General features: G+C 42.4%; 1 protein-coding gene across 6 annotated transcripts in view; it reads left to right on the top strand.

The window, feature by feature from the left end:
• The first annotated feature begins 1432 nt into the window (after positions 1-1432).
• Positions 1433-23225, top strand: part of gab1 (GRB2-associated binding protein 1) — a 128148-nt gene continuing 106355 nt past the window's right edge. For all 6 annotated transcript variants that reach the window (XM_062996229.1, XM_062996227.1, XM_062996228.1 and 3 more), the window contains exons 1-2: positions 1433-1833; positions 1942-2060. In XM_062996229.1, the coding sequence (XP_062852299.1) occupies positions 1989-2060 (72 nt within the window). In that variant the 5' untranslated portion in view covers positions 1433-1833; positions 1942-1988. The remainder of the gene's footprint in view (positions 1834-1941; positions 2061-23225) is intronic.

Genomic DNA, 23225 nt, shown 5'->3' with positions numbered 1-23225 from the left:
GTAGGAATTTGTGCACATCCAGTCAAAGGTCAGGTGCTAACATGACAATCAATGCTCTGATTCCTTAAAAGGGTTTAATGGGGTTGAGGTCAGGGCTCTGCACAGGATGCTGGAGTTGTTCCTCATCATTTGTTAAACTGTATCTGTATGGATTGCTTTAGGCACAGACGTCTACTGGAGCAGGACGGGCCTTCTCCAAACTTTGGCTACAAAATTAGAGACATTACACGTATTTTATAGTACTGTTTGTATTCATCTTTTAGAAGTGTGTGTGGCGGAAACCCCTAAGGTTAATTAGGAAACGTGTCCACATACTTTTGGCTACATCTGGCCATCTTGCTTAGCAAAGACTCAGCCTTTCCTGGATGCTGCTTTTGTACAAAACCATGATTACAATCACCTGTTTGGAATCACATCATTATTTAGTTTTTTCACCTCATTGCCCCCGTCCCAACTTTTTTTGAAATGTGCTGCAGGCCTGAAATGCAGGAATGGAAGTATATTAACAAATGAAATGAAGTTGAGCAGATAAAACATGAAATATTTTGTGTTCAAACTGCCTGCAATCAAATAAAAGTCGAAGTAAATGTAAGAAACACTGCATTTTTATTTTATTTGCATTTTCCATACTGTCCCAACTTTTTCTGATTTGGGGTTGTATACAAATCTTACGGGCAGAAAACGGGCGGCACGGTGGCTAAGTGGGTAGCACTGTCGCCTCACAGCAAGAAGGTCCTGGGTTCGATCCCCAGGTGGGTCCGGGTCCTTTCCGTGTGGAGTTTGCATGTCCTCCCCGTGTCTGCGTGGGTTTCCTCCGGGTGCGCCGGTTTCCTCCCACAGTCCAAAGACATGCCAGTGAGGTGAATTGTAGATACAAAATTGTCCATGACTGTGTTTGATGTAACCTTGTGAACTGATGAATCTTGTGTAATGAGTAACTACCGTTCCTGTCATGAATGTAACCAAAGTGTAAAACATGACGTTAAAATTCTAATAAACAAACAAACAAACAAACAAACCTTAACTGTGTGTTACTGTTATTATGGTAAAGTATTTGAATGCTGGTAATAAGTCAGTGGTTACTCTGTCTTTGCTGGTGAGAGTTGTTTCATTGGGATTAATGCTCAGGAGAGCTGGCCCAAGTGCATTATGGTAATTGTAGTTTTCAAACACTTGGAATAATAGCATTTAGAAATGGAATAAATGTTGTTTCTTGTTAATTAAATCAAACCAGAGTGTGTTGTCGATTAAAAGTAGGATTCTTCTCTCTCCCTGGTACAGGACATGATAAAGAAACACAACACGCATTCAGTGCGGGTTAGAAAGACTACATTTCCCATGATCCTTTGGTTCTTATTCTTTTTTTCTCTCCCTCCAGCCTGAAGGACTTTAGAGGGAAAGTATCGACATTTCTGCGCGTCAATCACAGAGGAACTGTGGGAGCCAAACTGGAGGGAAGCTCGACCAGTTTCTCACAACCAGCGCCGAGAAACCAGTGCAGAGAAACCAGTGCAAACCAGCATGGTGTGGAAATTCTGGAAGTTACGGTTGTGTCTCTCTTGGAAGTGTTTTGCCTGCATGGGAGTGAATTAAAGGAGTGTTTTTTTTTCCCTCTCTACGTCGAAGTCGGAGTTGGAGTGTCAACAACAGTGTGGCCGGCTGGAGTTCTGCTCGGAAAACTGTTTAGGAACAAATAATCCGGGTTGTTTGTGTTTCCAGACCGAGCAGAGCTTTAAATAAACGGATTTCGAGTTGGACTATCTGAACATAAAGGAAGGAATTAATAGAGAAGGAGGAATTTGGCGCCGTGGACGAGCCCTACAATCACTGACGGTATTTTCTTCCACGCAACATTATTACAGCTCAGCTCAGCTCAGCTCAGCTCGACACTTTGTAACTTTGCAGCGTCACACTGGACATTATTTTGCACTTTTTTTACAGGTCGAGCTTCTCAAACTGTGCGCAGAGAAGTGGAGAAACTGGGTAAAATGAGCGGAGGGGATGTGGTGTGTTCGGGCTGGCTCAGAAAGTCTCCGCCGGAAAAAAAGTTGCGCCGTTATGTAAGTCCAATCTCAGTCTTTATTCAAATATGCGCTGGATTTAAATATCCGCAAGACCGCGACCGCACCGCACACAAACGCATGCAAATCCATGCTTTCCAACAGCTCCGATGTGCTCAACAGCTCCAGTAGTTACATTATTAATGCCTTGTACACTGTTCAACACTTCACATACATAAAACTGACCACTGACCCTCGCACTTTGTGTTGAGGTTGGCTGATATTGCAAAAAATATCAAACCGCGATACTTGTTGGCACTTTGTGTGTATCGTGTACGATACTGTTACGTGGGTGTCTGACTCTGAGCTTGTTAGATGTCCAGATTCAAAACAAAGGCTCATGACATGGAGTTGCACATTGCATTGTGACTGGAAATTTGTCCCCATTGACTCTTTAGGCAGGCAGTTCCAATTCATCCCACCTTTCAGTGAGGTTGAGCATATTTAAAACACATCGCGTAGTGACTGTGGGAATTTGTGACCACTGACTCTTCAGGCAGGCAGGCAGTTCGAATTCATCCCGCTGTTCAGTGAGGTACGTGGCCGTGGGCATCCGATTATGAGCTTGTTAGATGTCCCGATTCAAAACAATGGCCCGTAACATGGAGTTGTCTCTCACTTTGTGACTGCAAATTCGTGAACGTTGAGTCTTCGGGCGGGCAGTTCCAATTCATCCCACTTTTCAGTGAGGTTGAGGTACTTGGGTATCTGACTCTGAGCTTGTTAAATGTCCTTATTCAAAACAATGACCCTTAACGTGGAGTTGCACATCGCTTGGTGATCGTCGAAATTTGTGACCATTGACTCTTCACGCAGGCAGGCAGTTCCAGTTCATCCCATTTTACAGTGAGGTTGAGGTACGTGGGCATCTGACTCTGAGCTTAATTTAGAAGTGTTTAGATTCAAAACAATGACCCTTAACATGGAGTTGTCCCGCACTTTGTGACTGTGGAAATTTGTGACCACTGAGTCTTCAGGCAGGCAGTTCCAATTCATCCCACTTTTCAGTGAGGTTGAGGTACGTGGGCATCTGAATCTGAGCTTGTTAGATGTCCAGATTCAAAACAATGGCCTATAATATGGAGCTGCCCCTTAGTTTGTGACTGTGGAAATTTGTGACCATTGACTCTTCAGGCAGGCAGGCAGTTCCAATTCATCCCACTTTTCAGTGAGGTTGAGGTACGTGGGCATCTGACTCTGAGCTTGTTAGATGTCCAGATTCAAAACAATGGCCCAAACATGGAGTTGACCCTCACATTGTGACTGTGGAAATTTGTGACCATTGAGTCTTCAGGCAGGCAGTTCCAATTCCTCCCATTTTACAGTGAGGTTGAGGTACAGTATGTGGGCATCTGACTCTGAGCTTAGATGTCCATATTCAAAACAATGGCTCAAACATGGAGTTGACCCTCGCTTTGTGACTGTGGACATTTGTGATCATTAAGTCTTTAGGCAGGTAGGCGGTTCCAATTCATCCCACTTTTCAGTGAGGTTGAGGTATGTGGGTGTCTGACTCTGAGCTTGTTAAATGTCCCGATTCAAATCAAAGGCCCATAACATGGAGTTGCACATCACTTTGTGACTGTTAAAAATTCGTGATCATTGAGTCTTCAGGCAGGCAGGCAGTTCCAATTCATCCCGCTTTTCAGTGAGGTACGTGGCCGTGGGCATCTGATTATGAGCTTGTTAAATGTCCCGATTCAAAACAATGACCCTTAACATGGAGTTGTCCCTCACTTTGTGACTGTGGACATTTCTGACCATTGAGTCAAAGGAGCCTTTATGAGGTCAGGACTGATAGACTCACATGTTGGCTCACAGTCAACGTTCCGTTTCATCCCGAGGTGTTTTAGTAAGGATGAAATCAGGGACTGCTGCAGTATGTCCACATACTTTTGGTCTTGTAAAGACACACATTTATGGGCTTTGCTTTGTGCAAAGGGGCACAGTCATGCAAAAGGTGGACAGGTTACTCTAAACTGCCCTTTAGGTCTAAGTAGGTGAGTGGATTAGTTTCAGTGATTTGTTTCAGAAACAAATGAGTGCCCTCGCCTGGCAAATGAAGCAGCGCTGTGGAACAGCCGGTGGTGTAAGTGCTGAGTCCTGGGGACCTAGAGTTTGATCTTTTGGCATAGTGATGCAGTGGGTATCGCTATCACCTCACAGCAGAAAGCGCCTAGGTTTGATTTACCGGCTTGACGGCCAAGGTACTTCCTGTGTGGAGTTTGCATGTTCTCCCTGTGTCCACGTAGGTTTCCTCCAACAGTAAAACAGACATGCAGTCAGACTAACTGGATCTACTAGAAATTGCTACTAAAAAGTGTGAATGTGTTTGCCTGGATGTTCCTGCCCAGCGCCCAGTGTGTCCAGCTGAGCATTGTTTCAGTGTTGGGGTGAGTTTAAATACAATGTAAAATGCTGAGTTCAGCGCCGGACATTTGAATTAAATACTGAATAAGCCTGAAACTGCACATGAAACTGTTTTCATGCTGATACAGAGAAACTCACATTTGTGATTCTCTTTTGTAAGTTAAACATGTGCCGTGTCAGCAGAATATCCACAGTGTCAGCAAACTGTTCACACTTAACACGTGGAAAACATCAACAACATGCCATGAAGGTTCTGAGCTGTGGTTACAATCTTCCTCAATCAAAGCGCGTGTAGAACAAGTCAGCACGGCACCGTCTTCTTCCCGTTTCTCAAATGCAATTTCTCAATCTGCTTGCTTTTATCTATAATGAAATCACTCTCACTTATCCTGCTATCAGACCGTTCTCAAATCCGCTGCAGTCCTTCTCTGGGCTGAAGCTTTGTTATTAAATCTCATTACTAGTGGAGACACTTAAGTGTTCGATGTGGGATCGTTCGTTTCGACCCCTCAAATAGCAACCGTATGGACCTTAAAGCGTATATGTAGATATTGCTTAATTTCAGGATTTTAATAGTCATGTGCTTTGTGTTTGTACGTGTGTTTACATTATGGCTGGTTGAAATGCGAGTATGATTTTAATTTCATGGTTAAAAAAACATGTGTTAAATTGAAATCGTATTAAATCACTTTTATTGTCATGGCACATTAACACGGGTATGAAAGGTGAGTGAAAATCATAGGTGCATAGTCCCTCACAGCTGTAAATACACACAAACTTAGATATACTAGCACCATTCCTTTAATATATACAGGTTATTGTTTCAAGGCTATTAATGTACACGTACGAAGATTACTGTATGCTGTACTGTGGGTCAGTGATTAGGAAAAGGAAATGAGGAATGTAAATGTTAATAGCAGGATATGTCAGGAGTAGAATAATTATTGTATAGTCCAAGATGTACAGGTATTGTACAAGATAAACATTATGTATACATTATATATTTGCAGGTGTGGTGGATTTGGTTCAAGTAAAGTAAAGTGCAGAATACAGATTGAGTTCTTTGTGTATACTAAGTTTAATGGTCACCAATCAAAACGTGTTGGGTATTAATATTAGTTATACTGTATTTTTGCTGGTTACTGACCAGTGTTTGATTGGCTGTGTCTGAAAGGGGGTTGGCCGAACATCTTAGCCGTTGGGAGAACTTGTCAGTGCGCTCTTAGTGCCGGTCCCAAGCCCAGATGAAATAAAGAGGGTTGCATCAGGAAGGGCGTCCAGTGTAAAAGCTGTGCCAGATCAGCTGTGCGGACCAGAATGATCCGCTTTGTCAACTTTTTTTCAACCTTAAAGCAAAACGATCTTGGGTATATGGCCAGCGGTAGCGTAGTGGGTAGGGCATTGAGCTATCAATTTAAAGGTTGTGGGTTTGAATCCTGGCTCTGCCATGCAGCCACTGTTGGTCTCTTGAGCAATGGCCTTAATCCTCTTGGGTACAATAGCTGATGTTCTATTCTAAATAAATAATGTTATTTATATATGTATATAGTCTTAATAATCTATAATTTTATACATTTTATTTATTTTAGTAGTTAATCTGTACTTTTTTGTTTAATAATATTAAACAGAAAGGGTTTTGATGTCCAGGTCCTGAATCTCTTGTAATCGAAAGTCTTTCAAGTCGGTGAGGCTTTCACACTACACGACTGATCGGTGATAGGGGATTTCACACTACACCATCTATCACTAACTGGAATCACAGGCGAGCTTCTCTGGTCTCCCAAACTACGTTTTGTCACAAAAACACACACGAGAAGTGACGAGGGGTTTAATGATACCAGATGATACCAAAAATACACGTCAACAAGTAGCGAGCGATCAAAGTTTGTGTGCTGATGTGCAGCGTAAAAACACGGAGGAAAAATAAATGAATCTGAGAGGATTTGGCAACGCGAGCAGCAGGGATTGTTCTATAGTGAGTTGGAGGTTAATAAATATTTTTGCAATGCAGCGTTGGTGTTTTGTAGAGAACGATAAGGTCAGAAATACTGTAAAACTTGTGTGTGTGTGTGCTGATGTATTCTGATATAAACTATATTATGCCCCTGTCCCACCTCATACCGTATCTTACGTTCTCATTGGCTGTTCGACATAGCACTCATTGCCAGTCGGGCAACTCCAATCCAGATATTTGACATGCTAGAAATCTCTCTTTGGTCGCCGAGCGCTCGGCGAGATCTTCGCGAGCCGCTTGGATCGAGTTGTTGAACAGTTCACACATAGCGACTGAGAGCCGAGTTTGGATCGCCGAGCAAACGCCGAGTTGCTCCCGAGCCGGCAAAAATCATGTAGTGTGAACTAGGCATAAACACACATAAAACAATCTTTGATGTGTTAATTCTTTTAAATCTTTATTTGTTACGCTATGCCCTCTGTAACTCCTCCACCACTCATGCAGCAGAGGATGCATTTGCACTGACAATGAGGAACCCAGTCGACCTCCCTGACTCCCTTATGGGCACAGCCAGTTGTGCCTGATAGACGCCCAGCCAGGTCGATAGGACCACTCTCATTCAAACGTAAGAGCTCGAGCTCTCAGCCGATCGCCTTGTTATGAAGTTATTTTTGGGCAATACAGACGTTCTTTATTCGTAGCTGCATTAGCCTCAGAGCTCAGGTGTAAAACTAAAGTCTTAGAGCTTAAATAGCGGTGTTGTTCATATTGTGCAGATTCAACTCAATGCAATACAAAAACAAAAACAAAATCTGTAGTAGGTCTTGGAGTTATTTCTGTTTTCCAGACACATCTGTTGAAAGAAGTGTACAGGATTTTCTTTCTGGCCCTGAGTCCTACCAAACGAGGGTGGTTTTATGTTTTATGCACTTGTAACATATTACCACAGGCAAAAATACATTTTTTCTTTTGCTTACCCGACAGCTTCCTCAGTTTGTGTGAATAAGAAATATATCACACGTTCCTGCCATGAGAATGTTTTAGTGCAGGCAGCGAGCCCGAAATATCCCAGCGCTCCCCAGATCAAGCTGTGCAGTTTCAGTGCAGATCAGTGTTTGGGGTCAGAAGTCTGCTCTCTTCCCGGATTCTTGGCTGCGGATCATGAGCGAAGCTTTTCAGCTGGTCAGCTGTGCTCTGTTCAGTAAGAGCATTGTGAGAAGCTCAAAGTGCACGTTAACTGCTTCATAATGGATTCTCATGGACTCTCATGGGCCGCGTTCAGTCACGACGGCTCTTCACAGCAGAGGGTTAGATAGCTGATCTGTGGAGGATCAGAAAGCGTACAGTACAGTACAAAGTACAGTGTATCACAAAAGTGAGTACACCCCTCACATTTCTGCAGATATTTAAGTATATCTTTTCATGGGACAACACTGACAAAATGACACTTTGACACAATGAAAAGTAGTCTGTGTGCAGCTTATATAACAGTGTCAATTTATTCTTCCCTCAAAATAACTCAATATACAGCCATTAATGTCTAAACCACCGGCAACAAAAGTGAGTACACCCCTTAGTGAAAGTTCCTGAAGTGTCAATATTTTGTGTGGCCACCATTATTTCCCAGAACTGCCTTAACTCTCCTGGGCATGGAGTTTACCAGAGCTTCACAGGTTGCCACTGGAATGCTTTTCCACTCCTCCATGACGACATCACGGAGCTGGCGGATATTTGAGACTTTGCACTCCTCCACCTTCCGCTTGAGGATGCCCCAAAGATGTTCTATTGGGTTTAGGTCTGGAGACATGCTTGGCCAGTCCATCACCTTTACCCTCAGCCTCTTCAATAAAGCAGTGGTCGTCTTAGAGGTGTGTTTGGGGTCATTATCATGCTGGAACACTGCCCTGCGACCCAGTTTCCGGAGAGAGGGGATCATGCTCTGCTTCAGTATTTCACAGTACATATTGGAGTTCATGTGTCCCTCAATGAAATGTAACTCCCCAACACCTGCTGCACCCATGCAGCCCCAGACCATGGCATTCCCACCACCATGCTTGACTGTAGGCATGACACACTTATCTTTGTACTCCTCACCTGATTGCCGCCACACATGCTTGAGACCATCTGAACCAAACAAATTAATCTTGGTCTCATCAGACCATAGGACATGGTTCCAGTAATCCATGTCCTTTGTTGACATGTCTTCAGCAAACTGTTTGTGGGCTTTCTTGTGTAGAGACTTCAGAAGAGGCTTCCTTCTGGGGTGACAGCCATGCAGACCAATTTGATGTAGTGTGCGGCGTATGGTCTGAGCACTGACAGGCTGACCCCCAACCTTTTCAATCTCTGCAGCAATGCTGACAGCACTCCTGCGCCTATCTTTCAAAGACAGCAGTTGGATGTGACGCTGAGCACGTGCACTCAGCTTCTTTGGACGACCAACGCGAGGTCTGTTCTGAGTGGACCCTGCTCTTTTAAAACGCTGGATGATCTTGGCCACTGTGCTGCAGCTCAGTTTCAGGGTGTTGGCAATCTTCTTGTAGCCTTGGCCATCTTCATGTAGCGCAACAATTCGTCTTTTAAGATCCTCAGAGAGTTCTTTGCCATGAGGTGCCAAGTTGGAACTTTCAGTGACCAGTATGAGAGAGTGTGAGAGCTGTACTACTAAATTGAACACACCTGCTCCCTATGCACACCTGAGACCTAGTAACACTAACAAATCACATGACATTTTGGAGGGAAAATGACAAGCAGTGCTCAATTTGGACATTTAGGGGTGTAGTCTCTTAGGGGTGTACTCACTTTTGTTGCCGGTGGTTTAGACATTAATGGCTGTATATTGAGTTATTTTGAGGGAAGAATAAATTTACACTGTTATATAAGCTGCACACAGACTACTTTTCATTGTGTCAAAGTGTCATTTTGTCAGTGTTGTCCCATGAAAAGATATACTTAAATATCTGCAGAAATGTGAGGGGTGTACTCACTTTTGTGATACACTGTAGCTTTGTTCTTTTAACTTATTTTTTGTAGAGTCCTCTAGTGTACATTTTTCAGATCTTCCAGAACTTAAACGTGTTAAATCATGGTTCTGATTACTAGTGGACAAAGGGATAGTCCAGCATTTTACTCTCTAATGCAGAACGAATGCTGTGGTTACTGAAAATGCTACTCCCTCCTCTTCCTTCCCACCCAGTATAATTGTAGAATCAAATTATTTGTAATTGTCTCTGCTTATCCTGTAACTCAGAAATTGTGTTTAGTTGGTTATGTAATGATTAGATCAGCACCCGTCGGGCTTATGGTTGATTTGCTTTACTTTGCATTGATTACATAAATAAACACATAAAATGGCTGAGTAGGCCGGATTGGCAGCTGCCTGTTTAGCGCTCTAATGCCCCTTTTTTCATCGTGTGGGACAGTACAGTACAGTACAATCCAGGACGTATCCAAAACCAGAACTATCCATGCCACACCTAATGTGCTATTGTCCATTTCCAGTTGCACAATGGGGCCCATGAATGGGGAGTTCACTGTATGTGAGGCTGCGTTCTTCACCAGATGCTAAGAGCAAGGATGGGACAGTGACTGTAAATAATAGCAGTAGCAACAACAGGATGATTTTTGGTTTGTCCCGCTGTAATTATCGTGGTTTAGCATTTTTTATGCAAATTAGATTTGGAAACCTTTTTATTTCAGATGCTGGACTCATTGCACTTGCTCTTCTGATTACACATTGATCTTAATGTGTGCATTCATCACTCCCTCTGTACACCCCCGCCGAAACCCCTAAGAACTCGCATGGGGCGGGATATTCCGCTAGCACACCAGCGCCGAGATTCTGAACTCCTCGGTTCGAAACTCGGTGTTGCCATCAGTCAACTGGGTGCCATCTAGCAGGCATAATTGGCAGTGCCTGCAGCAGACACGGTTCTGCTAGGGCGGGATGACCGGACTATGTGCTGTGTAAGGACTCTGATTAGCAGACAGAGAGGCGCCTGTGCAGAGTGCATGTGTGAAACAGGGTTCCACAAAGGGCTGTGCGTGGGTCGGAGGAGGCGTGAGAAGCAATACACCCACCTCGACTGCAATCCGAGATCCCCCAGCAGCGGAAGACAAATTGACGACACGATTTTTGCACATTATTTTTGCCACTTTGCACCTCATATAAAGACTTATATGCTGCTATTATTGACTGCATGTTGTATGTCTGTGTGTTGTCGTGTGTTGTTTTAATTGTTGCTGTTGTTTTACTTTTTGTATGATTCATTTATGTTGAGAAGTACCGCACATTATTTTGTTGTACCATGTACAATGACAAATAGTTTCTATTCTATTCTATTCTATTCTATTCTATTCTACTATTTTCCTGTTGTAGAACAGGAAAGTTCTTAAAAGCTTGGTTGCACTATGCAGGATACCCTTTCTGACGCAACTCTTCTGTTTTATCAGGACTAGGAAACCACTGAGAGTGCACTAACTTGTGCACCTCCTAATGGTTAGGTCATCGGCCATCTCCTCCCACCCTCAGGCATAGCCGAACAAAGAAAGGAAAATGAAGCAATGTACACCTGTTAACGATGGGTGTGGCCTAAACATCGGAACTTAATCATTAGGAGAGGCGTTCTAAGTGTCGTATGTTGGTGCCTGTGTAACTTGTAAATACCTGTCCGGTCATGAATGCAACCAAAGTGTAAAACATGATGGTAAATAACTAACTAACTAAACAAATCAATAAATCTGAAAATGCTATTGCTTCTGTTGGAAAGCTACAGTTTTAAAACTTGATTTACATAAGCACTTATTTTAAGAATGAAATCTTAAATGTAAATATACAGTGGTACCTTGTAACTTGACACCCCTAAACCCAAATCTTTTGAAACTCGACGCCCTTCGTGAAGCAATTTATACCCTTCAACTCGATATTTCCTTTAAACTAGACGTGTGTCGCTTTTTTCAGCGCTTGACTTGAGCGGTGCGGTAAAACGTCATCAAAGAGCGTCCACATGTATCTGTGTTCAGCTGTATTTTCAAGCACAAATAATCGTGAGCCCAACGCGGCAAAAAGGCAGGGTGTGTGTCGCTCAGGGAAGCGCAGCAGCAAGCTAAGCGGCACCGGCGCAAAAGCAGTTTTGTCACTTCTCATGTAAATGCGCCCTTACTGAACCCGCTAAGGAATATTAAAGTTTTTATTGATGTTTAACTGTTTTCAATTGTATTTCATGTTTGTGTTATTTTTATTGTGTCAAACAACCTCATTATTTACATTAGCCTAAAATATATACAGTTCCACGGGACCATGGAACGCATTAACATTTTTTCCAAACATCCTTATAGGAAAAAAATACCTTAAAACTCAACGTCTTTTGAACCTTATGCCACTCCCAGAACCAATTAACGTCGTGTTTCAAGGTACCTCTGTATACTGATTTTGTTAAATTTTCACTCCACAGTGTGTATCTGAAGATTCACACTACTGTACACTACAGATGTATTAGTTAGAGGTTAGACTGAATCGTCTTCTTTACTGTGGTCTGTTGCTATACATAACTTCCACTTTTTGTGTTCCATTTCTTTTTATCCTTTTAAAAAGTTCCTCTTTTTGTGCTTCCACGCCCCAAAACTGTGCAAGCCTTAAGATATCCAAGAGGCAGTGAAACTGGATGTGCTGACAGTGCACATGTCTTTTTTTTAGTTTGATTCCACAGTTCCTCAAACATCAAAGACTTGGCTTGTAAACGTATGAATTATTTTAGACGTACACGATATGGACAGTATTGGGACACCCCTACTAATATTTGAATTCATGTGTTTCAGCCACTAAAATTGCTAACAGATGTAATAAATCAGTTAAATAAAGGCAATCGAGCTTTGCACCGGTAGTTTAGGGAAGGCCTTATCCTGTTCCAGTGTACAGCAAGCTCTATAAAGACATAAAGCAAAGCTCGGTTTAAAGAACCTTCAGTGTTCTGGAGCCCCACTGCGTAGCCTTGGAATGAACTGGAACATCAACTGAGACTTTCTTGTCCAACATCAGTGCCCAGCCATATTAATTCTCTTTAGATTAATTCTCTTTAGATTAATTCTCTTTAGATTAATTCTCTTTAGCTCAAATTCCCACAGACATACTTTATAGTCCTGTGAGAAGCCAACGAGGTCACGCTGTTTTAATAGCATTTGTTTTTTAAACTGGATGTCCAACAAGCTCATGGTCAGGTGTCCAGATACTTTCAGCCATTCAGTGTTGAGTTGTACATACTGTGCTTGAAGGGTGTGTAGGGTCAACTTTTTTGTCTCTAGTGGCTACAAGGTGAACCAGATCAGCAGATTTGGCTGAGTGTAACTTCTCTGTTTGAAACGTCTTGTGTAAAGAGGAAAAAGGATCTTTGTTCATGTGCCTAACGGGACCTCAAATTCATGCTCTGGTGGCGTCACTTTCCCACGGACGGGGCACCAAGGCTGACCGAGAAAAAGGAATCGTTTGAATGTGTGTAAACCTAAAGGATTTTACTGTGCTTCAGAAAGAGCGTCAGCCAGCTACAGGCTTCTCTCACCGGATCTGTACCAACCCTTTCACTATTCTCATTGATGCCTTCATTTAGGCGCACTGGTGGTGCAGCGGAATATTCCGTTAGCACACCAGTGCTGAGACTCTGAACACCCCGGTTCGGTTCTCGGCTCTGCTACCGGTCAGCTGGGCGCCTCGATGGCCAATTTTGTCCGCTGCAGGCGCCTAGGCGCAGCGGGATATTCCTCTAGCACACCAGCGCTCCCCCTATTCTGAACTCATCGGTTCAAAACTCAGCTCTGCTACCGTTCGGCTGGGCGCAATCTAGCGGACATAATTGGCAGTGCCTGCAGGGCGGGATGACCGCACTATGTGGGTGGGGTCTTCAAGTGCTGTGTAAGGACCCTGATTAGCAGATAGAGAGGCGCCTGTGCAGAGTGCATGGGTGAAAAAGGGTTCCGTTAAAGGCTATGCGTGGGTCGGAGGAGGCGTGAGCAGCAATACACCCACCTTCACTGCAATCAGGGATCCCCCAGCAGCGGAAGACAGATTGACTACGCTAAATTGGGAGAAAATGGGAGAAAATGCATAAATAAATAGGAAAAAAAATGACCATCGAGTCTGCTGGGTGAGAAAAGGCCGAACTAAGTGGGTGGGATCCTCAAACGCTGTTCAAGGACCCTTGTTAGCAGATTGAGGTGCCTGAAATTGGGAGAAAAAGGGAGAAAACGCATAAATAAATAGAAAAAAAACCCACATTAATTCCTTTATTTACTGTGGTTGGAATTCCTTAAATCTGCTTATGTGCTGGAAGTGGAATCTCGTAACCCTAAACCTCAGCTCGTACCACCAAGCCGGGTTACTGGCTTAGCTCCATACCCGGACGAAGCTTTTCACTTTCTCATACATACAGTTCGTTCTCTTATTCTTCTGTCTTTCCTTAATTTTGTCTGGTTTACTTTTCTCCTTTGTCTCTCTTGTTTTTTTCCTCCTCCTCTCCTCTCGTCTCCTCTCCTCTCGTCTCCTCTCCTCGCTCTGCCCCTCTCCATTTCGGTCACTTGTGTTGTGAAAGGACGAGCTGTTCTCTTGAAATGGATTCTTCTCCCAATGAATTATTAAATGTCCAGTACAAATAAGAAATTTGAGCATGAAGCATTAGTGTACTGAACGTACAGGCGTAAGAGGAGGCTGGATAGGTTTTGTTTGATCCACGTTTAATAGTTTGCTTCACCTTTTTTTCCCAGATGATGTTAGAATCTGTTTTGTATTTATAAAATAATTAATTTCAGCTTTAAATTACCCACTGAGTGTAATTATTTACAGGTTTGAAAGCTGTGGTAACTGGACTGGTGATCAGAAGGTCACTGGTACAAGCCTCACCACGGCCAGGTTGTGACTGTTGGGCCCTTGAGCAAAGCCATTAACCCTCAATCATGTACATTTTGGATAAAAGTGTGTTAAATGGCATAATTGAAAATCTTAATTACTACAGCCTGTCTAAATACATCTTTTACAGAATATTATTTTCCTTACAGTTCTCATGCCACTTGTACCACCCCTACATTGGCTGAAAAGAGCTGAGACTGTGTCTTCTGCATTATGTATAGCCAAGTATATATACACGTACACTATATATGCTTGCACATGATGAAGTCCCACATTCCCTCTCTTAGATCAGTTTGGATCACTATTTTATATTTGATATCAGCTTCGATTTTTTTTATTGCATTCCCGGTGGCTCAGAGGTTAGTTTTTGGTGTTTGGTACATACTCGTGGTTAGTATTTGGTACTGTTGCCTTTAAATTGTTTAACTTGGCCCAACGGTTTGTGTAGCCTTCCACAAGCTTCTCGCAGTAAGTTGCTGGTGTTTTGGCTCGTTCCTGCTGACAACTGGGTCAGGTTTTTAAGCCTTCTGGCTCACAAATGCTTTTTCAATTCTGTCCATAAATTTTAAATAGGGTTTAGAGCAGGGCTTTGTGATGGCCAGAATTTGGACAAATCTATGCTTCCAGCACTGGAACAGTTTGGGGAAGACCCGTTTCTGTTCCGGCATGCCTGTTCCTCTATAAAGGCATGGTTGGGTGAGTTTGTTGTGGAGGAGTTTGACTGACCCACACAGAGCCCTGATCTCAACCCCTTCGAGCACGTTTGGGATAAACCAGAACCGAGGTTGCCAGCCAGGCCCCTCTCATCCGACATAAGTGTCTGACCTCGCAAATGCTCTTCAGCATGACTGGGCAGAAGTCCCACAGACACACTTCAAAATATTGTAAAGGGCCTTCCCAAAGCTGTTGTAGCTCCAGGACAAACTCAATATTTATGGCCTATGGGTTGTTATGGGATGTTCATATAGTGCATATTTTGTTTGTTTGTTTTATTGGGATTTTTAACGTCATGTTTTACACTTTGGTTACATTCATGACAGGAACGGTAGTTACTCATTACACAAGATTCATCAGTTCACAAGGTTATATTGAACACAGTCATGGACAATTCTGTATCTCCAATTCACCTCACTTGCACGTCTTTGGACTGTGGGAGAAAACCGGCGCTCCCGGAGGAAACCCATGCAGACATGGGGAGAACATGCAAACTCCACACAGAAAGGACCTATATTGTTTGTATAGCCTTGCTTTCAAATGCTGTAGGTGTTTCTGTGGGTACTCAGGCTTGACTTTATTAAAGACATGTGGACAGCGGACACAGTTTAAACAGTTTTGGTTAGAGATGGGACGATCGATCGGCTATGAATCGGTATCGGCCGATTTTTAATCAAAATATGCTATCGGCGATCGGCCGATATCTCCTAAAAGTAGCCGATCCGATCATGTGATATATAAAGATCACGTTAAGCTTAACAGCTCAGTGGATTGATCCAGACGCCAACCATCACATCACCATTTATCAACCATCGTACAGAAACCACAGTGAAAGCTCTTCATGACCTAAAATAACATCATTAACTTTGTGCATCATACATACGATGTAATTTTGCTGATTGTAATATTTACTTTAAAAAGATAATTCAACCCGGTCACATCCGAGTCGATTCTATCAGCACGTTATATAAACTCCTGGTTCACTTTGGTAAATCGTAAGCGGTTCTTACTTGTGATGTAGATGAGAACAGAAAATGTTACAGAGCCAATCAGAGGCAAAAGTTTATTAATTACCAAATTCGTTAGTTCAGGATCATCTGCTGAACTTTTAGCTCCTTAGACGGAACGAGTCTGACGGTCGGTTACAGATCTGTGGTAATAGCAGTTTAATTAAGCTTTTTAATGAAGCTTTTTAATGTAAGAGAGTCACACAGAATGTTCTGTAGTAGCTGGTGTTTATTTAAAACCACGACATTTAATTAATAACAGTAAACACGGAGAGATAACTGAGAAGAGAAACTTACGCTTGGCGAAAAATGAATCGACTCATGAATCAATGAATCACTTATAGCGATACTGTGAACAAAGCGTATCTTCTAAGGGCACACACACACACAAACACACACATGCGCGCGTGCTGCTCCGGTTTATCTTCACTGTGAGGCTCTTTAAGTTTATTTATTTTATTTACTGCTAAACCCCCCCCCCCCCCAACCCCCCCTCCCCCCGATCGCAATCGGCTATCGGCCGATGTCCCTGAAAAACCCCGATCGGCACATCTCTAGTTTTGGTTTATATGTTACTGTGTTGTTGTGTTTTTGTTACCTGTGTTTTTGTCCTGCCTGAAACAGAGAACCTGAAGCGTCTGCAGATTCCTCCAGCTTTACATGTTAAACGTAAACAGTCTGAATTGGGAAAGTGGTCTCCTCCAGGATGAAGTGTAACATAACCACACTGTCACTGGAACGTTCCCGGCCAAGCCCACAGGAGAAATTCTTGTGGTTGGTGCTGCTGGCATTTTTAAAGGCATCATGTAAATAAATACCTTTGCATTGTGGGAAGCCATATTTGGGCTGCTTCAGCAGTTTAGCAGTTTTATGTGTAGGTTAGATTAGCAGCGGTTAGGCGTTTGTTTCTGCGGTTCGTTTGGTTTTAGCGGTGCGACAGGGCGTGTGCTTGGATTTCATTTGTGACGGAGGAGGCCTCAGAGGCCATAACACGGCTCTCTCTAGAGGGCAGACGAATTTAGCATCTGTTCTCCTATTCTGACTTTCGCCCCTACATTCACTCACTTGTTATTGGCTATTAAAGGCATGATTTTTTTTGGTTGCTTTTTTACTTTATTCAATTTTACCCAGCAGAAATAAACAACCCGAGTTCTAAATAAGAGCATCTCCAGTACAGTTTGATGACCGATGAATGATTCCTTTTGATGGTCCTTTTAGGGGTCGCCACAGCAGTTCATTCGGCATTATGGCACGGTGGGTAGCACTGTCGCCTTAAAGCAAGAAGGTCCTGGGTTTGAATCCCAGGTGGAGTGGTCCGGGTCCTTGCTGTTTGTAGTTTGCATGTTCTCCCCGTGTCTGCTTGGGTTTCTTCCCATAGTACAAAGACGTGCAGTTGAGGTGAATTGGAAATACAAAATTGTCCATGACTGTTTGACATTAAACTTAAACTGATGAATCTTGTGTAACCAGTAACTACCATTCCTGTCATGAATGTAACCAAAGTGTAAAACATGACGTTAAATAAATAGCATTTATTAATTGCTTGGCCAGCAGGTGAGACAAATCTGGGAATCCACTAGAACTTAGACCTCAAACATCCAGGACCAGTGCTGCACAACCCTAGTCTGGTCTATGAAGACTAATCAACAGCCTGATTGTCTTTAAATTGGAAGGTGAATGATTCATTTTATATCCTGCACCACTAAGGGGTCGCTACAACGTATCATTTGTCCACGTATTTAATTTTTGGCACCGTTTTTATACCCTCATTTATCCTGGCCTGGGACCAGCACTAAGGTTGCACTGATGTGTGTCCCCACAGTGGCCAAGTTCACGTAACACTGTGCTTTTGTATTTGTGAGCCCTGATTATCTTGTGCTCAAACAGATACTCGGACAAAGTAAAATTACCCAGCTCACCTTAACCCAGCTCCATCTACAGTGCAGAAGCCCATGCCATACTTATGGCACTAAAATATGCAGAAGAAAAACAATAACACAAAATCTTAATATGCTCAGACTCACAATCATGTCTTAATGTGCTAGAATCATGCACATCAGATCCACCCTATAATTAATATCATACACAGGATAATAAACAAACTAATAGATCTGGAATATGACAACTTAATGATAAGTTTTGCTGGGTACCAGGACACAGTGGGATAGCTAGGAATGAAAAAGCGGATCAGCTAGCCAGAGAAAAAACAAGAGAAAATACAACATAATAAAAAACATAATACCTGTTTTGCCATTAAATGACACATATGCGTTAAACATGGCATTAAAACCCGAATAAATAAGTAATAATAATAATAATTATTATTATTATAATTATGATTATCTTGTGCTTCTTGCTGACTACAAAATATAATCACGTTTTTAATTCTAACATTATCATATTCAATTAAATAGGTATTGACCTAGTAATCAGAAGGTTGCTGGTAGAGGTGTGAAGAATACTAAAATATTGTACTCAAGTAAAAGTAGCCTACTATAACTTTTTTTTTTATTATTTTTTTTTTTACCCCTTTTTCTCCCCTTTTTAGCGCATCCAATTGTTCAATTAGCATCGTGCTTCCTCTCTGTCTATGCCGAACCCTGCCCTGACGGAGGTGATTGAAGCTAACCCGTATCCCCTCCGAAACACGAGCAGCAGCCAGATGCATCTTTGCCACCCACACATTGACGAGTTTGGCGCCACCTAGCGTTGCATGCGGAGAGACACACCCTAAGGGCACCCTCTCCCATCTCTGTGTAAGCGCCTCCAATCAGCCGGCAGAGAACGCAATCGCATTCTGACAGAGAGAGACCCACATCCGGTTCTTTGTCCCACCCCCCACATGAGCAATCGGCCAATCGTTGCTCATATAGCCACTCAGCTTCGAACCGGTAAAGCAAGGCTGGATTCGATACCACGCTTCTCAGAATCCAGCCCTGGTTGCAGCGTGTTTCTTTTTACCGCTGCGCCACCTAAACGGCTTAAAGTACTATAACTTTGATGAATTTTTACTTAAGTACGAGTAAAATTACTAGCATTACACTACAATTTTTTTTAGCGTTTTTTTTTCACTCAGTAACGGATGTTATTTAAAATGTAGTGAATTACAATTCTTAATACAAAACATACTTAAGTAAAAGTAAAATTACAGGTTGTTTAAAAAGTACAAGTACACAAATAAACTACTCAATTACAGTAACGCGAGTAAATGTAATTTGTTACTTTCCACCTCTGGTTGCTGGTTTAAGCTCATCGCCAAGTTGCCCCTGTTGGGCTCCTGAGTAATGCTTTTAAACAGTGATTACTTGCAATGGATTCAGTCACAATTGTAAGTGGCTTCAGATAAAAACATGTTCTAAAAGCCATAAATGTAAATAAAGGTGAGCCGGTTTTGGATTGTAAAAGGTCCTGCATACAAAGTGAAGTAATTCTAGCTGCGGTGCAGCCACAACCTGTACATATGTTTTATTTATCAGGACGTTGGTGTGGATTTGCACTTTAACGTTTTCACTTTTGTCGATGTTTGGACAGCTGATCTGAGCTCGGCAGCTTCAGCGGATCTTACAGGAAAAGCCAGTTCCTCCCTGAATACACAGCATCTGTTTGCACATTGTCATCTGGCTAAAAGCGCTGCCAGCTGCAGTTTGTAAACAGATGTGTTCTTTTATGTGCTGGGATATTTGCTTAGCCACGTTCTTTCCCAAGCCATGATAAGATAAGGTCAAAAAGGGAACCATGAACTTGGACTGTATGGGAAATGTGCTGATGAAACTGAAGCCTGTTTTACAGCTTGTACACATTACTGGTGATCATGAGTATTAGTGTTAGTCAGCATTCAGAATATCTGATCAGAATGTTTTAAAGGTGTTTACATCAAAATAATGCTGAGTCATGTGTTACATAACAATTAATGTTTATAAAACTAGACTTGGGAGGAGCTGACATTTCCCATTTATCTTCAGTTTATTTTCATTATGTTTCATAATAACCTGGTCAGGGTCACGGTTCCCCGGCTTCCCTGGAATCACCGGGCTGCAGTGCAGTAACACACCCCAATGCAAAATCTCACATGTTGCCAATTATGTATGTATGTATGTACACGCCCAACCGACTGATAGCAGTCCTGGGGATTGAAATCCTGGATCTCAGCAGTAGTGTGCTATAGGGCTGGGTGGTATATCACAAATATCGATATAATCAATATTACTTTTTACACGATGTTGAAAATGACCATATTTGATATATCGAGTATGTGTAGAATACACAGGTTACCATTCGAGAACATGCACACACACACACACACACACACGCACGCACACACACACACACACACACACACACACACACGCAAACTGAATCACTCAGTAAAGAGCCAGAAACGACTTTTTTCAAACGAATTATTCTTTGGAATCGAATCAGGGAGCTGTGCTCTTATCTATGGTAAAGGTTCATTCATTTTGCTCACTCTGTTTCAGTTCATTTGTTGAAGAGATTCAGATGTATAAACCAATCAGAGCTTCCGAATTCAGATTTTGGGCGGAATTTCAATCTCTCTCTTCATTGCTTGTTGTTTAAGTGACAGCTTAGTGAACGAATGACCAGTTTCAGCTTTTTACCGGGAAAGCCGAAAGAATAAATGATCTAAAGCGGTTTTCATTAGTTAGAAGGACAAACACAGTTAAATATGGATTTATATATATTCTGGAAATATTCTGGAAACATACAAGATGGCCTCCAAGGAGAAAAACACGTAGATTATATTCCTAATGGAAGCTCAGGTAAGCAGCGGTTATGATTTTATGCTGGGTCACGGTGCTGCTGTTTACCATGCTCTTTCATTTTGCAATGGTAGCAAAGCATTAATTTTTGTAATTTTTTGATGCTCATTTATTTGAAGTAAAATGGACAGTATTAATGTGATTGTGAGATTCTGCTGGTTTGTCAGGCAGTGGCCTGACATTGTACTTTAAGTTTACATTATATCGTATCGTATATCGCCACTTCTTAAAAGCATATCGACAAGCCGCTCAGGTGGCGCAGCGGTAAAAACACACGCTGCAACCAGAGCTGGGGTCTCGAATACATCGTATCGAATCTGAAGCTCTGCCTTGCCGGCTGAGGCTGAGTGGCTACATGAACAACGATTGGCCGGTTGTTCAGATGGGCGGGACTAAGCCGGATATGGGTCTCTCACTGTCAGACTGGTGCAATTACGACCTCTGCTGGCTGATTAGAGGTGCCTACACAGAGATGGGGAAAGGAGTGCTCTTAGGGTGGGTCTCTCTGTACACAATGCTAGGTGGCACAACAATCGTCAATGTGTGGGTGATAAGATGCATACGGCTTGCTGCCCACGTGTCGGAGGGCGCGTGGGTTAGCTTCGTTCTCCTCGGTCAGAGCAGGGATCGGCATAGGCGGAGAGGAAGCATGATGCAATCGGGCAATTGGAACGCACTAAAGGGGGAGAAAAAGGGGAGAAAATGCAAAAAAAAAAAGCATATCGACATATGAGTTTTTTTTTAGTCATATCGCACAGCCCTAACCCCAATGCACAATCTCACATATTGCCAATTATGTCTCTATGTAGATGTCCAAACGGCTGATAGCAGTGCTGGGGATTCAAATCCTGTTTAATTCAAACATATACTAACTGAATGTCCTAAATACTGACACCAATGATGAATCTATAACAATACTGAAGACTCTGAGAAAAATCTTTAATAAAGCTCAAATAAAAACAGTCCTCAGGTTGGTCCAAAAAAGCTAAAGAACAACATTTGTCGAGGACTATAAATTGATATAGAAGAATTATTTATCTTTCCTGCCGTGAATACAACCACTGTGAAAACATGGCGTAAAACATCTAAATAAATAAACTGCTTACGACATATCCAGTCATGTCTGTATGTAGATGCCTGTCGATAACACCGCTGGGGATTCGAATTTTGGATCCTAGCTGTAGTCACCTAGCATAATTTTCCGCTGCACCACCCAAGTGCTACTCTTTCTGAAAATGCAGGAGAAATGTAAATAAAAAATCAGGTGGACGAGTTTACCAATTAAAGAAGAAATGTGATTCGTATCTGATTTGTAGTTGAATAGTTTTTTATACAGTCTGTAGATGTTAGTCAGTAACATACGCAGTGCTGCCATAGTGTTTGGTCAGAGTCAGTAAAACCATGGCAACCAAAGGTCAGCTCGCGTTCAGAAACGCCCACAGGCGATGAGCAGTCGGCGGTTTGGGCAATAAAAGGTGAAAAGTCACTGCTGGTCACTGAATGTAGTATACGAGCCCGGCTTTTTTGCATCGTCACTTCTCTTATTACGGCTACGTTATCGTCAGCTATTTTGCATTTGAGATAAAATAAGATAAGACTTTATTGATCCTCTTAGGGGAAGTAACTTGTTACAGCAACAAGAGAAGGGTGGTAAAACACAAAAGAAAAAAAAAATTGTTGTGCTGGTATGAGTGGATCAGACACAGCAGCGCTGCTGGAGTTTTTAAACACTGTATAGTGCCCTGTGGGCAGCGTCCTGTGACCACTGATTTTACATCTACAAGGTGGACCAGCTAGGTAGGAGTGTGAGTGGACGGGGTATTTAAAAACTCCAGCAGCGCTGCTGTGTCTGATCCACTCATACCAGCACAACACACACTAACACACCACCACCATGTCAGTGTCACTGCAGAGCTGAGAATGATCCACCACCTAAATAATACCTACTCTGTAGTGGTCCTGTGGGGGTCCTGACCATTGAAGAACAGGGTGAAAGCAGTCTAAAAAAGCATGCAGAGAAACAGATGGACTCCAGTCAGTAATTGTAGAACTACAAAGTTCTTCTATATGTTAAGTGGAGCTGATCAAATGGACAGTGAGTGTAGAAACAAGGAGATGGTCATAATGTCATGAGGTTTTAATGTTATGGCTGATGGGTGTGTATTATGAATGTAATTGTGATCGTGTCTCTGCATTCACAGTTTGTGGGACTGACGGCTGCTAACAACTAGTCGAAACGATCATGATGAATAAAATATCAATAATTTAACAAATACTGAAAACTTTATTAGGTACATTTATCTTGTATATACATTGATTTAAAAAAAAAGCTGCTTCCACCATAAAGACGACATTTTTACAGTATACAATTACTGACTGTAGCTCATCTGGTGTTTTCTGCACTTTGTTACCCCACTGTACCTCATTTATCTAGCTAGTTTTTAAATT

Source organism: Trichomycterus rosablanca, chromosome 5 (genome assembly GCF_030014385.1).
Source record: "Trichomycterus rosablanca isolate fTriRos1 chromosome 5, fTriRos1.hap1, whole genome shotgun sequence".
Lineage (NCBI taxonomy): Eukaryota > Metazoa > Chordata > Actinopteri > Siluriformes > Trichomycteridae > Trichomycterus > Trichomycterus rosablanca.
Note: the sequence above shows the minus strand (reverse complement) of the source record. Positions and strands in the feature narration are given on the sequence as shown.